Source organism: Colobus angolensis, unplaced genomic scaffold (assembly GCF_000951035.1).
Source record: "Colobus angolensis palliatus isolate OR3802 unplaced genomic scaffold, Cang.pa_1.0 Scaffold64, whole genome shotgun sequence".
Lineage (NCBI taxonomy): Eukaryota > Metazoa > Chordata > Mammalia > Primates > Cercopithecidae > Colobus > Colobus angolensis.
Window position 1 is genome coordinate 401,039 of NW_012120043.1, and position 15,477 is coordinate 416,515.

General features: G+C 62.6%; 1 protein-coding gene across 1 annotated transcript; it reads right to left on the bottom strand.

Annotated features, from left to right (window-relative positions):
- Positions 1–1,377: 1,377 nt before the first annotated feature.
- On the bottom strand, positions 1,378–11,369 carry RNF126 (ring finger protein 126). The gene is made up of 10 exons (XM_011964088.1): positions 11,288–11,369; positions 10,550–10,646; positions 6,206–6,310; positions 5,619–5,682; positions 4,837–5,081; positions 3,569–3,631; positions 3,382–3,451; positions 2,667–2,760; positions 2,180–2,295; positions 1,378–2,092 (listed from the first exon to the last, which is right to left on the bottom strand). Exons 1-10 carry the CDS (start codon positions 11,367–11,369, stop codon positions 1,943–1,945), a joined length of 1,086 nt encoding a protein of 361 aa, XP_011819478.1. The 3' UTR covers positions 1,378–1,942.
- Between the last annotated feature and the right edge of the window lie 4,108 nt (positions 11,370–15,477).

Consider the following 15,477-nt stretch of genomic DNA (forward strand, 5'->3'; position numbering starts at 1 on the left):
CTCGCAACCGCAAGCCTCACCTGCCCAGCCCTCCCCTCCAGCTCCAACTCCAACTCCCGAGGACCACCACGGACACACAGAACCCAAGCCTCGTCTCGACGAACGCCTCCTGACTCAAAACTCCATCTTCCAACAGGGAAACGGCTCGAGGCTCCGTCTTCCCAACAGGAAAACGGCTTGAGTCTTCCCAACAGGAAAACGGCTTGAGTCTTTCCAACAGGGAAACGGCTCGAAGCTCCGTCTTCCCAACAGGAAAACGGCTTGAGTCTTTCCAACAGGAAAACGGCTCGAAGCTCTGTCTTTCCAACAGGAAAACGGCTCGGCCAGGGGACCGTGACCCAGAGCAGGTGGCCCGGTCTGTCGCACAGACTTGGGGCCTAAACACAGTTGTTCTCTTAGTCTGGAGATCAAGGACGATCCAAGGTGACCTCCCCACCTCGGTGGCCTCCATGCAACCTCGTCTTCGGGTGCCGGGTACGTTACCTCGTGAGGTGCCGAGTCCGCGGGTCTCGGAGTTGGGATGTGCACACCCTCAGGGTTGGCACTCTGCCCCTCTGCCCTGGCGGCCACAGTCATGAAAGTCCCAACGCTTCTCTAGGCTCCACGGCCCCAGAGGACGGCCACCAGGAGGGCTCACCACGGCGCTGCGGTAGCAGAAGTCCAGCAAGTGCCCTGGGCATGGTCAGAACAGGTGGGATCCGAGTTACCTGGCCAAGGGGGCTGACGCAGACACGTCGCGGGACATGGTGAAGAGGGCGGTGCGGAGCGGAGGGCGGGAGTCTTTGGAGAACAGGTGGGGGCATGGGCCATGCACCTCCTGCTCGCAGGAGCCGTCTGCAGTGGAAGGACACGGGTGGTCCTGCTGGAGCCTCCTCTCCGTTATCCGTCTCCACCGTCTGATTCTTCGGTCTCAGGACTGTGGATCCTCAGCAACTGAGATGAACCCACCGTCCCGGCCCCCAGCCCACAGGTTCCCCAGACCTTGCCAGCTGTGCCCCAGCTGGCTGCACCCCAGGCCAGGCATCCAGCCACCTTGAGCAGTGGGGTCTGGCTCCTCAGAGGGGCCAGGAACCCACGTGGCTGAGGTGGAAGACTGAGGTGCGACCGAGGGGTGAGGTGGAGGTGCTGGGCCCTGGTGCTTTAACGCTGGTGTTTCTGGTTTTAAATTTCACAACCTGGTGACACCACCACCCTAGCTCGCCAGCAGCCCTCCTGGGCTTAACCTCGGGAGAGCGGGCTTGCTAGCAGGTCCTGGGCGCCAGGCCCTGCAGGAGGCACAGACCCCTGGGGACAGGACCGGCTATGCAGAGCCCAGCCAGACTCCCAGCTTGGCCCTTTCCCGACACACAGGCGCAGAAGGAAAGCCACAGCACCGGCTTCTCTTTGTAAGTAGTGTATTTTAAATAGCTTTCAAGATACACATATTTTTTCCTTTAAAAAAAGTCTGTTGGAGCAATTTTGTTCTTGAATTTTGCTGGTCACCCTCATGGTCCCGAGCCCCCGAACTCCGGGTCGTGGAGGCGGCCGAGGGGAGGTCGGGGGCCCACGCGGCCTGTCCTGGCGGCACCTGCAGCACTGTGGGGCATCTGTGCCCCGTCTTTTGCCACAAATCATGCATGGCCGCCGTGTGAGCTAAAACGTCCATTTATTTCAAAGCAGTAATAATTTAAAATTATAAAAATCTTTCCACCGCTGAACGTTTAGAGGGTGAGGTTAGACAGAGGATGGGGAGGCTGGGGACGCCCCAGAGGGGAACATGTGGCCCACGCCTTCCCGAGCCAGGGGGCCAGTGGGCCGGGCCCGGACCCTGCCCTGGAACAGGCGGGACCTGCAGCGCTGACCAGCCAAGCGTGGCCCCGCCGGGGCACCCAGTCTGCGGGTGCTGTGTGGCGCTGGCTGCGGGGGGGGAAGGACCCGTGCTTTCCCGGCGGCCGACGCAGGCTCACGAGTTGCCTGTGGCGTTCTCGTTGCTGGGCGAGCTGGAGGAGGAGGAGGACGACGAGGAGGAGAAGCTCACCCCAGTGAGGCCCGGGGGGTTCGTGGCCGTGTTCTGTCCCGTGAGGCTTTTTCGGCAGACGGGGCAGCTGTCGTGCTTTGTGGGGACACAGGCGGGGATGGGAGAAGGGGCAGGTTAGAGGCGGGAGGGCCGCCGTCGGGGGCGGGTGGGCAGGGCACTCACCTGCTCCAGCCAGGGCACGATGCAGCCGTCATGAAACAGGTGGTTGCAGGGCAGCTGCCGCACACGCTCACCCAGCGCATAGTCGTCCTTGCACACGGGACACTCGAGCCCGGAGCCTGCGGGAGCGTGCGGCTGCGGTCACAGCGGGCACGGGGGCCTGCCCAGCCTTCAGGGGCGGGCTTCCCCACTGCCTCAGTCAGAGGCCACCCGAGCCCAGCGAAGGGAGAAAGCCATGTGTGTGCCCCTGCGGGTGCCAGAGGGAACCTGGACAGAACCCTCTCCTCCCAGCCGACCTTCAGGACAACGCCGGAGGCCGGGCGCGGTGGCTCAAGCCTGTCATCCCAGCACTATGGGGAGTCGAGGCGGGCGGATCACCTGAGGTCAGGAGTTCGAGACCTGCCTGGCCAATATGGTGAAAACACAAATACTAGCCGGGCGAGGTGGCGCGTGCCTGTGGTCCCGGCTCCGCGGGAGGCCGAGCTCATACCTACATGCTCCTCGGTGACGGGCACGGTGGGGAGGGCCTGGATTTTCTCTTTATCTGCCGGTGGGGGGCCCGTGTTTTCAAACTGATTGAGGAGCTGAAAGACAAGAGGCGAGAGTGCCGGGAGCTCCTCGGGGGCCCGGCCCGGGGCTCTGAAACGCGAGGCTGCAGGACCTGCAAAAGCACCGAGGCCTCATTTGTCCTGGGCCCTGGGCCCCTTGGAGCCCGCCCCGGGTCGGAGGTCACTGCGGAGCCCACGTGGTCCCCCCTGCTCCTGGGTCCCCTGACGGCAGAATGGGGTGGGCCGCGCTCCAGCTCGTGGGCTGCTGTGAGGGTCGGGTCCTGCCAGTGACAAAATACTCCAAGGGCTCCTCAGCAAGGCTGAGATGGGCGGTGCCTGGAAGCAGGCCGGGGCGCGACCTCTTGGGAGAGGGACCGCGTGGCCTCCTGAGCACGGGACTGTGGCTGCGGGTGAACCCTCTGCGTGGTTCTGCTACAACGTTCCGCGTGAACACAGGAGAACCCCCAAGGGTGCCAAGACTCAGAAATGGCAGGAGGAAGGCCGGAGCTGCCCTCTGTGCCTGCCAGAGCGCGGAGGCTGCGCCGGCATCCCCCTTGACCTTTGTGGGCTTCCCGGGTCTGGGCAGTGGGGCAGCTCCCAGGGACAGGCAGCCCAGCCCACCCCCAGCAGGCACTCAGGGCTGTGGCCACGCTGTACCTGTGTGATGATGGCGTCCAGGCCGTTGGCCCCCCAGGCGTAGTCCATAGGGTTTGAGTGCAGGACTCCCCTGGAGGTGGAAGGTGGGGTTCGAGTGGCTGATGGGCAGTTGAGGCAGGTGCGTCTACCCACCCCACTCACCAGGGACCCAGGCTGGGGATGGGGACAGACACCCCCACCTACTCACCAGGGACCCAGGCTGGGGATGGTGGCAGGCGTGATGATGCCATTGACAAGCTGCTGGATGATCCTGGAACAGAGGGGGCCAGTCATGGGGTGAGGCCGCCCCACGCACAGGGAGGCACCAGGCCTGCCAGGTCCATGGTGAGCACCAAGGGCAGGATCAGCATCAACTTCTAAATTAGCTTTTATTTGTTTACTACGAACCAGGGTCTCACTCTGATGCTCAGGCAAGAGAGCAGCAGCTTGATCTTGGCTCACTGCAGCCCCGACCTGCTGGGTGCTTAGGTGATCCTCCCGCCTCAGCCTCCCAAGTAGCTGGGACCACAGGAGAGCTCCACCACTCTCAGCTATTTTTTTTTTTTTTTTTCAGATGGAGTTTCGCTCTTGTTGCCCAGGCTGGAGTGCAGTGGCGCAATTTCGGCTCATTACCACCTCTGCCTCCCGGGTTCAAGTGATTCTCCTGCCTCAGCCTCCTGAGTAGCTGGGATTACAGGCATGCGCCACTGCGCCCGGCTAATTTTTGTATTCTTACTAGAGATGGAGTTTCATCATATTGATTAGACTGGTCTCAAACTCCTGACCTCAGTGATCTGCCTGCTCAGCCTCCCAAAGTGCTGGGCTTACAGATGTGAGCCACCACGCCCGGCCTCCACTAGTTTTTTAAAATTAGAGACGGGACCTCCCTATGTTGCTCAGGCTGATCTTAAACTCCTGTCCTCAAGGATCCTCCCTCCTCGACCTCCCAGAGCACTGGGATTACAGCACTGAGCCACCATGCCTGGCAAAATTAGCCACTTTTAAAGATGACATTTCCAGCAGGTGAGACACACAACCATAGAAAGATCAACCACCAGGAGTGGGGAGGCCCAGGCTCTGCTCCACCAGGAGCGGGGCCCAGTGAGGCTCGCCCAGGCTCTGGTCCGGGCCCAAGGGCAGGACAGTGTTTGATGATACGCATGTGAACAGCAGTCCCCAGGATGCGTGGGCCTGGCAGGCACCTGCGCCCTGCTCTGTGGTCAATCCACACGCCCTGAACCAGCACACTCTGTCTCCAAAGGGCTGTGTGGGGCCCCCGCTCCCAGGGGGTCACAGACCGAGGCTCTCAGACAGCGTGGGGGTCACAGGGGGCTGGAGCGCCTGGCCGGGCGGCCTCTCCAGAGGGCCTTTGGATGATGCCACACTTCTGTGGAACATGTGCTGCTGAATTCTAAGCACCAGAACTTCCGACCTCATGGTGTGGGGCCCTCGCGGCCACCCCCGGGGCCCCCTCACCCTTCCAGCGTGGGGACGCCTTCGTGCCGGCCGGTGGCCCGCCGTGTAGTGAGGCGGGCGCGGGGCTGCCGGGCGCCGTACCGGTGCCGGGACGGATGGTCTCTCTCCCGCCGGCTCTCAGGGTCCCTGCCTTCGTCAGCCTGCGCCCCAGGAGGGAACGTGGGGATCTCGAAGCTGTCATCGAAGATGCCGAAAGCAAACTGTCCGTAGCCCTGCGGCAGCGTGAACAGGTGCTGATCCACGTGCTGAGGAGAGGAGGGGGAGTGCGTGACCTGGGGGCTCAGGCCCATGCAGGGGAGAGGATGGGGAGTGACCTCGGGACTCAGGACTGTGCAGGGCAGAGGAGGGGGCGTGACCTTGACCTCGGGGTTCAGGACCGTGCAGGGGAGACAAGGGGGGGCGTGACTGCAGGGCTCAGGCCGGTGCAGGGGAGAGGAGGGGGCGTGACCTCGGGGCTCAGGCCCGTGCAGTCTGCTGGGGGCACTAGGGCACAAAGACAAAAGAGAAAGCAAGACGGGCCCTGTTGGGTGCCGGGTGGGAGGGAGGTGGGAATTGGGCAGAGCCTGCCCGGCTGGTGTGAGTGGCCTTGACAAAGTCTCACTTTCATCTGCCCCAACTGAGCAGCGTGGGCCACCCCAAGCCCCGGCCCGGTCCCTGGAGGGACGAATTTCCTCTGCCATGCGGGCAGGGAGAGCCCAGGGAGGCAAGGTGGGGACGGGCTGGTGCTCGGGGCCCTGAGCAAGGCCGACAGGATCAGGAAGCACGAGGGGCGGGCAGCTCACCTCCAGCGGTGGCCGGCTCTGGTCCGTGGGGGCTGTGGAGGGGGCAGAACCATTTTCTGTGCTCCTGGGAAGACAGTGAGTGTCAGCAGCGCTGGCTGCCCCGTGTCCCCATGCACCAGGCGCTCCCTCCCCTCAAAAGTCCCTGTTGGGAGAGCGGCATTGTCCTCAGCACTGCTTCCCACCTGCCATCGCCCCAGCATTTGGCACCATAACCCACTGCTTCTTCCCTCGCCAGTAAACCACAGGTTTCTCTGGAAACCAGTGCAGACACCAACAACCTCCTGAGTGTGAGGATGTAGTGGGGCCCCTGTGGCCCCTTCCCCGGAGGGCCTGGGTCACCAGATCGGTCGCCAAGGCTGAGGGAGGTGAGCGGCTGCACAGGTCGCCGGCACTCCCCTCCAGCCCCAGCCGTCACAGAAGGGAATGGCACACTGCTGCCTGCACAGAGGACAGGGCTCCCAGAGCCACAGACGCCAGGGCCTGCCAGCCACACACTCGGCGGGGCTGGACACCAGCACAGCCCCCACCCCTACAGCAGCTGAGGCCCGGCCGGCTCTCCCAGCCTCTTGAATGGTGGGCTGCATTACCTGGTCTCTTCCGGAAGCTCCTCGATGAAACCAGACTCGCATCTTGGACAGATATAATCCTGCAGGAGAGAATAGGAGGCTGAGTCATGGTGACGCCAGGCATGACTTGCAAAAACCCCTCAGGGGTGAGGACAGAGGGACTCCGGACCTAGGGGTCTCTGGCTGGCCAGGGCAGCTCCCAACTCATGGTCCTGGAGGGCAGCCAAGGGGACCTGGCCTCTGCCGGCCACCCGCTGACCCTTTGGTGGCTCCCGGCGATCTGATGCCCCACCGTGACGGGCATCACCAGCGCCTGGGCACCTACTCACACAGGTGGCACCGCTCGGAGGGGTGCCCCGATATCCCTTTTCCAGAACGCTCTGGCAACCCTGCACACAGCCCGTTCCCCTGGCTAGGGGGAGGCCACGTCCACACTGGCCACACCCCTGCAAGACCCCATTCCCAGGTCCCCCTAGAGCCAAGGACAATGCAAGGCCAACACGGTGATGTCCCAGAGGAGAAATGAGGACCCTGCCTGGGGACAGCCGCGTGTGAGCCCCAAACCCACGTTCATGGCTCCCCCACACCAGCCTCAAGCCACAGCCATGCCGAGGACGGATGCCATCCCCTGTGGACCTCACACTGCAAAGGGATCCCCAGGGCTGGAAGGGCCTGCTGGAGGAACTGGCTCACGGGGCAGACCCCTCATAGATGGCTGGGCCCCCGGTGATGGTGGAGCGGGCCGAGCATTCGTGGGGCCTGGGCTGAAAAGTGTGTGGTGCCTCCTGGCCTCATGAGGAGCTGGGCAGATACCGATGCAAGCTTCTCGCACAGCCTGCAGAACTGGACACTGGAAGCCAAATCACCCTCTCTCTAAACGACCCCGCGGTCTCAAGTGCTCCACTGCAGCGATGTGAAAATGGCCTCACACGGCACACGTCATCACGGAAAGGGCCGAGGGGGTCCCGAGATCACCCCCAGGTGACACCGACAAAAACAGGGAGACGAGGCTCCCACGGTGCATGGGGTACTGCTGTGAGGGGAGCCAAGGCAGACCCCAGGCTCTGGGGATGCAGGTTCCACAGGCGCTGTTCAGTCCCAGCGGGGCGGGAACTGGGACCTGGTCAGCTGTGGTCCCCTCTCCAGCAAGCAAGATCCTGGCCTCACCCGCTGACTCTGGGAAGAAACGGGGGTCTGGCGGGCAGTGCTCAAGGGGAAGGCCGACAGCTGGGCCCCTGCCCACACCATGCAGTGCCCGCCTCAGCTGCTCCTGCCACTGAAGCACATGCTGGATGGGGAGGGACTAAGGCCAGGGCGAGCGAAGGATGCCAGATGCACGCAAACCCACCGTGAGGGCAGAGTGAAGACACACCATCCACAAATATAAAAAAAGTGCTGCCGGCTCCTAGTAAGGCCAGCAAGCAACACACGCTTTTCAGCCCAGGGCCCACGAATGCTCGACACACTCCGCCATCACCGGCGCGGTGGCTCAGGCCTGTAATCCCAGCACTATGGGAGGCCGAGGCGGGCAGATCACCTGAAATCAGGAGTTGGAGACCAGCCTGGCCAACAAGGTGAAACCCTGTCTCTACTAAAAATACAAAAATTAGCCAGGTGTGGTGGCGGGCATCTGTAATCCCAGCTACTCAGGAGGCTAAGGCAGGAGAATCGCTTGAACCCGGGAGGCAGAGGCTGCAGTGAGCCGAGATTGCGCCATTGCATTCCAGCCTGGGCAACAGAGCCAGACTCCGTCTCAAAAAAAAAAAAAAAATTGCTGGCCGGGGTGGTGTCTCCCACCTGTAATCCTGGCACTCTGGGAGGCCGAGTGGATCACCTGGAGTGAGAGGGCTGGGTCGTAGGTTGAGGGGGAGTCCCATCTGGGGGACTTCTGGGTGATTCGGGTGGATCACCTGAGGCCAGGAGGTCAAGACCAGCGTGGCCAACATGGAGAAACCCCGTCTCTACTAAAAATACAAAAATTAGCCAGGTGTGGTGGCGGGCATCTGTAATCCCAGCTACTCAGGAGGCTAAGGCAGGAGAATCGCTTGAACCCGGGAGGCAGAGGCTGCAGTGAGCCAAGATCGCGCCATTGCATTCCAGCCTGGGCGACAGAGCGAGACTTCATCTCAGAAAAAAAAAAAAGTGCTTACAACTCAAAAAAAAAAAGAAAAAGAAAAAAAAAAAGAAAAGATAGCCCAGGCCAGGTGCAGCAGCCCATGCCTGTGATCCCAGCACTTTGGGAGGCCGAGGCGGGCGGATCACGAGGTCAGGAGCTTGAGACCAGCCTGGCCAACATGGCCAAACCCCATCTCTACAAAAACCAAATTATCTGGGTGTGCTGGGGCAGGTCTGTAGCTGCAGCTACTGGGGAGGGGGAGGCAGGAGGCAGGATGGCTTGAGTCCAGGAGGTCGAGACTGCAGTGAGCTGTGGTCCCACCACGACACTAGCCTGAGTGACAGAGCCAGACCCTTGTCTCTAGAAAAAAAAGAAAGAAAAAGAGAAACAGACAACCCAGCTGAAAACGCGCAAACGACCTGCACAGGACACGCTTCTGAAACGCGTGCCAGGAAACGCGGCCGGCCAGCCCCAGCCAGATGCCGCTTCCCAGGGCCAGCGAGGACGAGAGGCGAGACCCCATCCAGGTCTGCTGGGAGCCCAGAAGTCCCCCAGACGGAATGACCCCAGGACCTGCGAGCCAGTCCTCTCCCTCCAGGCACACACCCAAGAGAAACGAAGACACCTGCCCACCGACGTTCACGTCGCCAGAACCAGCAGACGAAAGCAGCTCCAGGGCCTACGGGAACCTCAGAGCACGACTCAACCACGGAAAGGAGCAAGGCCCAGACCAGGCCACGGGGGTGGGGCTGCATCTGGAGGACACGATGTCCAGTGAGAGACGCCAGACACAGAAAGCCACACAGCGTGTGGTCCCGTGTCTGTGAAATGTCCAGGACAGGCCGAGCCGCAGTGACAGTACCGGCGCCTGGGGGAGGGGACGGGGAGTGACGGCTGACGGGGACTAGGTGGGTTTCTTTTTCAGGCCATGAGAATGCTCTGGAATTAGACTGTGGTGGTGGTTGCACAGCTTTATGAACATACCACAAACGTTCCACTGGGTGGGTTGTATGGTGTATGAAAACACGGAGATAAAGCTATTAAAATAAATGGGCCAGGCGCCTGTGGTCCCAGCTGCTCGGGAGGCTGAGGTGGCAGGATCTCTTGAACCCGGGAGGTGGAGGCTGCAGTCAGCCAAGATTGTAGCAACAGAGTGAGGCGGCGTCTCAAAAAAAAAAGGGGTGGCTGGGTGCGGTGGCTCACACCTGTAATCCTAGCACTGTGGGAGGCAGATCACTTGAGGTTAGGAGTTTGAGACCAGCCGGGCCAACATGGTGAGAAGCCATCTCTACTGAAAATACAGAAATTAGCTGGGCGCGGTGGTGGCGCTGGTAATCCCAGCTGCTCCGGGGCTGGCACAGCGCTCAGCCGCTCTGGTCCCAATGTGCTGAGCTCAGCCCCTCTGCATCACCTAGCTCTCTATCAGGCTCCTGGGTTCCCATCTCAGTCCAGGGCACAACGCACGGAAAGTTCCCGCCACCCAGACTGCGGGCCCACGACAGCCCAACCTGGCCACACACACACTCGTCTGCCCCAGCCCTGGCCTCCTCTCGGCCCCCCGCTGTCCTGCCCGTAGCGGCCGTGGGACCTGGTGCCACAGCACTGTCCAGAACCCTCTCCCTGCAGCACCCACTCAGGAGTCAGGGCCTGTGCATGTCGGCCCTGCTGCTGGAATGCCCACCCCAGGTGGTTCAAAGGTCACCTCTCTGCTCCAAGCCTCCGCCCTGTCATGGAGAACAGCCTCAACACTCACTCATATCTGAAATCCGGCTGCCAAGGGCTGTGACCCAGCTCCTGGGTGTTGTCAGGGCTCTGGGCTGTCCCTCAGGACCCTGGCCACGAAGGCAAGTCACAGGTGGATCCCAGATATCCAGGGTAGAGGCCGAGCCTCTACTCTCAGGTGGTGGGAGGGGCTGGACCTGGGGGTCTCCAGCCACCCTCCTCCCCCGAGGGCGCAGCCGAGAGGTCGCTTGGTCTCATATTAAATCGGAGCAGCCACAGGTAGAAATGCCTGGGCAAGGGGGCCTGGTGGAGGAGCTGCCCCACCTTCTCCGGGGGCGGCCCGCACTGGGGGCCCCACAGAGGCCCCATTGGAGCCTCCAGTCCGAGCAGAGGATGGTGAATCCGCTCACCTCTCCCTCGGAGGACAGGTGCAGGAGGTAAGATCACTCCCCCCTTCCCCGTCATCACATAGCAACAGCTGGCCAGGCAGCAAGGGCGGGAGGGAGCCTGCCAGGGCCCGGCCCCACCCGTGCACCCCTAGAGGTGCGATGGCCTCATCCCCGGGTGGGATCTGGCGGGGCAGCAGGGGCCCTTCATCCACAGGGCCTGCACGCGGCACATGTCCTGAGGGCCCAGGGCCAGGCACGTGGAGGGGAGTGGGCTGGGGACCTGCAGGCCCCAGATGACTGACTGCCTGGAGACAGTGACTCGGCCCCAGGGCCCTCAGGGAGCTGTGCGCATCAGGAGACCCCAGGGAGGAAGACGGTGCAGCCCTCGGCCTCGGTGGGAGCCCCCGTGCGGGCTGCTGTTTTCCTAAAGGCTGCCCAAAGCTTCCCGGCTCATCCACAGCGTGTGGGCCGCACAGCCCCAGAGGCACGGGCACGTGTGGCGCCTGCACCCCTTTCTTCCCGCCCTCAGCAGCTGCCACCACATCCCACATTCACACTGTCTGTCCCTGGGCCCCACGCACCACGCACTCCTGGGACAAGCTGGGCGGACGAGGCGTGAGCAAAGCCGCCGCCTAGACCCGCTGGGGCCCTGCCTCACACCCCAGCGGGTGCCTCGGCCCAGACCCCGAACTCTGCCTTCTCCTTCCCAGGTGGATTCAGGCACCGCCACTAGGGACCAGAACCCCACACGTGCCCATCCGTGCTGGTGCCAGGGGTGCTGCAGCTCTCCTGAGGCTCAGGAAGGTCCTCATGGTGGCAGAGTTCTGAGTGGGAGGAAATTGAGCACCAGCAGCTGCCTGAGGCAGACCCCTGCACCAGCCGGCCGGACAGAGAGGTCAGCCGACATCCACAGGTTCCCTGGGTATTGCTGGTGCCCGATCACAATGCCAGGCTCCATGCTCACGGGGTGCTGCAGGGAGCCCGTTCCAGAGAACCCAGCTGTGCGGAGTCGCTCCAGGGTGCCGGCTGGACGCCCGTGAGGCAGGGCAGGCTGTTACTGTCACAGCATCTGGCACAACCACAGACACACAGAGCCAGCAGCGGCCAGAGACAGACGCCACACAGCCTGGGCAGACTCGGGTCAGGGCTGCTCAGGAGGCCGGGGAGGACCAGGCCGCTGCAGGGATGAGGAGAAGACAGGGTGGGCTGGGGGGGCAGCTGGGGAAGACTTCCTGCCCGGCACCATCGGTGACACCGGCCGCAGCAGCCCTCACTTTCCCGGTGGCTCCCCGCCCACGCCGCCTCTTCCCCACGACCGTGGGCAGCAGGGTCCAGCACCCCCACTGTCCTCTCACCGCCACTCGGGGACACTGCAGAGGCCCTCAGGGGTGGGGGGTCAGCAGGCAGAGCTGAGACCGCCCTAGGAACCGCCCAGAGACAGGGAGCTCAGGGACATGGATGGCACCCAGGGCCACCTCCCTGTGCCCACCTGGCTCCCGGGGGCTCAGTGCCCTCAGCAGGTCCCTGCCCACCGGATGTTCTCACCCACACCCTGCTGTCACAGCACCGCACTCAGCACCTCCTCAGCAGGGTTGAGTCTGGGTCTGAGGAGCCGCCTGCGGCCTGAGCCCCAGCTGGCCTGTCTGGTTCCTGCCGCCACACGCCCCACTCCGGCTGACGCTTCCTTTCCTTAGACACCCAGACGCTCTCGTCACTGCCTTTTTTTTTTTTTTCTTCCCCAAAGGAGTCTTGCTCTGTTGCCCAAGCTGGAGTGCAGTGGCACGATCTCAGCTCACTACATCCTCTGCCTCCTGTCTCAGCCCCCTGAGTAGCTAGGATTATAGGTGCCCACCACCACACCTGGCCAATTTTTTATATTTGTATTTTTATTTTTTTGAGACGGAGTCTTGTTCTGCTGCCCAGGCTGGAGTGCAGTGGCCGATCTTGGCTCACTGCAAGCTCCGCCTCCTGGGTTCACACCACTCTCCTGCTTCAGCCTCCCCAGTGGCTGGGACTACAGGCACCCACCACCTCGCCTGGCTAACTTTTTGTATTTTTAGTAGAGACGGGGTTTCACTGTGTTAGCCAGGATGGTCTCCATCTCCTGACCTCGTGATCCACCCGTCTCGGCCTCCCAAAGTGCTGGGATTACAGGCGTGAGCCACCGCGCCCGGCCAATTTTTTGTATTTTTAATAGGGACGGGGTTTCACCATGTTGGCCAAGGCTGATCTCAACTCCTGACCTCAGGTGATCCGTCCACCTCAGCCTCCCGAAGCACTAGGACCACAGGCGTGAGCCGCCGTGCCTGGCCTTGTCACCGCCTTTCGTGGGGGCAACTGTCGCCCCTGTGCCGTCGCCTGAGCCTCCGATGCAAGTGTGGCTCCCCGCTCAGGGCACCCTCACAAGTTACCAGGAGAGCAGCCAGGTGCCGGCCACTCTGCACACACGTGCCCACCGGATGCCATGGGGAGCGAGTCGTACCACCAAACCCACTTTGCAGGTGAGGAGACTGAGGCCCAGGCTGTCCAGTGGAGAGTGGCCCAGCCGCGTGGGGCCTCAGCCTGATCCCAGAGCCCAGGAAGGCAACGCAGGCCTGGAACAGCCCAGCTGCCTGGGGGAAGCCCTGGTGGGCAGGCACACAGCCCACGGCAGCCAGTCCCCTCTGCGTCAGAGGCAGGCAGGAGTGTCCTGACAGCCAGCTCAGGTGTCTCAGCAGCAGCACTGCCGCCTCAGACTCAGCTGCCGCGCAAGCTTGCCATCAGCAGAGACGCCCTGTTTCGAGGGCGCTGGCTGTGGCTGGGGACTTTCCCCATTACCAGATTCGGAGCAGCCTTCCCCCCTTCCCGCCCCAGAACCAGGTGTGCCCATTTCCCAGCACAGAAAACTCATTTTTGAGACAGCGTCTTGCTCGTCACCCAGGCTGGAATGCAGTGGCACCATCACGGCTCACCGCAGCCTCCACCTGCCAGGCTCAAGCAATTCTCCTGCCTCAGCCTCCCGAGGAGCTGGGACTCCAGGCACGCAGCAACACACCCCACTAACTGTTTTAGCCTTCTGTAGAGACAGGGTCTTGCCACGTACAGAGAAGTTCTGACGCTACCACGCTGTCTGCGGGCGCCTTGCTGCGCCCTGCTCCAAAGGCACAAGCAGGTGCCCTCTGGAGCACCTGTGGGGTGGAGACGGGCAGTCCCCGGCAGCCCTCCCTGTAGTTATTTGCTGTTCAGGAATTTACCAACGTCCATGATTAGATATTTGTCAATCACTGTTCCATGCTGGCTCCCTGGCCAGCCTGTCAAGTCTGTGAGGGCAAAGACCACAACTACCTGTCACCATTGAGTTCCTGTGACTACAGGAAAGCCTCGCCAGGCCCAGTGACAGTCAGAGGAGGTCAGGGTCCTCCCTGTCCAAGGCCACCAGTCCTGTGCAGGCTCCAGGAGCAGCTAAGTGTGCAGCCAGGTCAGGGCAGCGTCGGCCCCCCCCGCCCGCCACAGCTACCACTTCGGGCTTCCCAGGGGCCTCCCAGGGCCTGTCCCAGGGTTCACAGCGGCTGCGAGGGGCTGCCCTGCAACTCACGCAGGCAGGCAGGCTGTCAGGCAACCAGCCCCTCCTGTCACGGCCAGTGGGGACAGGAAGCGGGAAGACGCAGGAGCGAGACCCCTGGGAGACAGAGGAGCAAGGCAAGGCTCAGTCTCAGCTCCCCAGCCTTCACCCCACATCCGAGATTTCACTTTATTTGTTCCTCCTGCTGGGGAGGGGAAGCCCGGTGGCTTCAGTAAAGGAAACCACACCTCTTTCTCCACTTCTGGGCCTGGCACCGCTGTCCCGCCATGCCCCAACTCTAGCACTCGTTCCTCCTCTGTGACCCACAGACAGGCGGCTTCTCCTGACTCCCTCCCGCCCCTTCCTGGGTCTCTGCACTGCTTGTTGAGGGCTTGGGTTCCTCTTAGGGGTCAAAGCATAGCAACAGCCAGGCAGTAACGCACACAGAGAGGACAGTAAATCCTCAATGCCTGCAGTCTCTTCCCCTGGGCACAGGGTGGGGAGTCCAGACCCCTCCACCTCCTGCAGCTGCTCCCCTCAAGCTGGTCAAGCGGCTCCGGACTGAGCCAGCTCTGCCACTTTCCTGCTGAGCCACCACAGGCCTCAGTTTCCCCATCTATCAAGCAGGCGTGGCTCGACTAAATCACCACTTCCCACCTCAGCCTGGGGAAGGGGAACAGTGGTTAAAAATGCAGACCACCGCCGGGCACGGTGGCTCACGCCTGTCATCCCAGCGCTTTGGGAAGCTGAGCCAGGAGGATCGCTTGAGCCCAGGAGTTCAAGACCAGCCTGGGCAACACAGGGAGACCCCGTTCCTAAAAATAATATTAAAAATACAGACTGCTGAGCCCATTCCACACCGACTGACTCCGAAACCCTGGAAAAGGGGCTTGGAAATAGCATCTCCGACTAGCACAGCTCCCACCTCCCCCAAGGTGACATCAGGGCCGCGTGGAAAACACTGCCCTGAACCAGCAGGAAGTAGCACTCGGAACGCCCAGGCCCAGGGTCCTCCCGGGCGAGGGGTGGCTGTAAACACCTCGAGGAGGGGTGGGCTGCCTGGCCAACCCCGGGAGGGAAAGAACGCAGGCTCCGGTCACAAAGCCTCACCGGCGGGCCGCGCTCGGACCCCGGGACGGTGCCTGCAGCCTTCCGGGCCTGAACCTGCCTCCAAGGCGGCGGCCAGGGCTCCACAAGGCGAACCTGCAGCGAGGCGCCGGCGCCCCAGACCACGCGCTAGGCGGGGGTCCCTTGGCGTTATTCTCGGGGTCCGAGCCCCGCCATCCCCTCCTCCAGGCCCCGACAGGCCAGGCCCCTGCCCCGCGCCGCCGAGCAACACCCTCTCTCTGCTCGCCAGGCCTCAGTTTCTCCGTCTGCAAAACCAGGCTCACCGGACTCGGAGGTCCCACCTGGGATCCTCGCGGCCTCTCGGGTTGGGAACGCCGCGAATGTGGGGTCACCCAGCCCCGATCCCGCTGCGCCGCTCCGGCCAGGCCCCGCCTCCCGCCCAGGCCTCAGTTTCCCG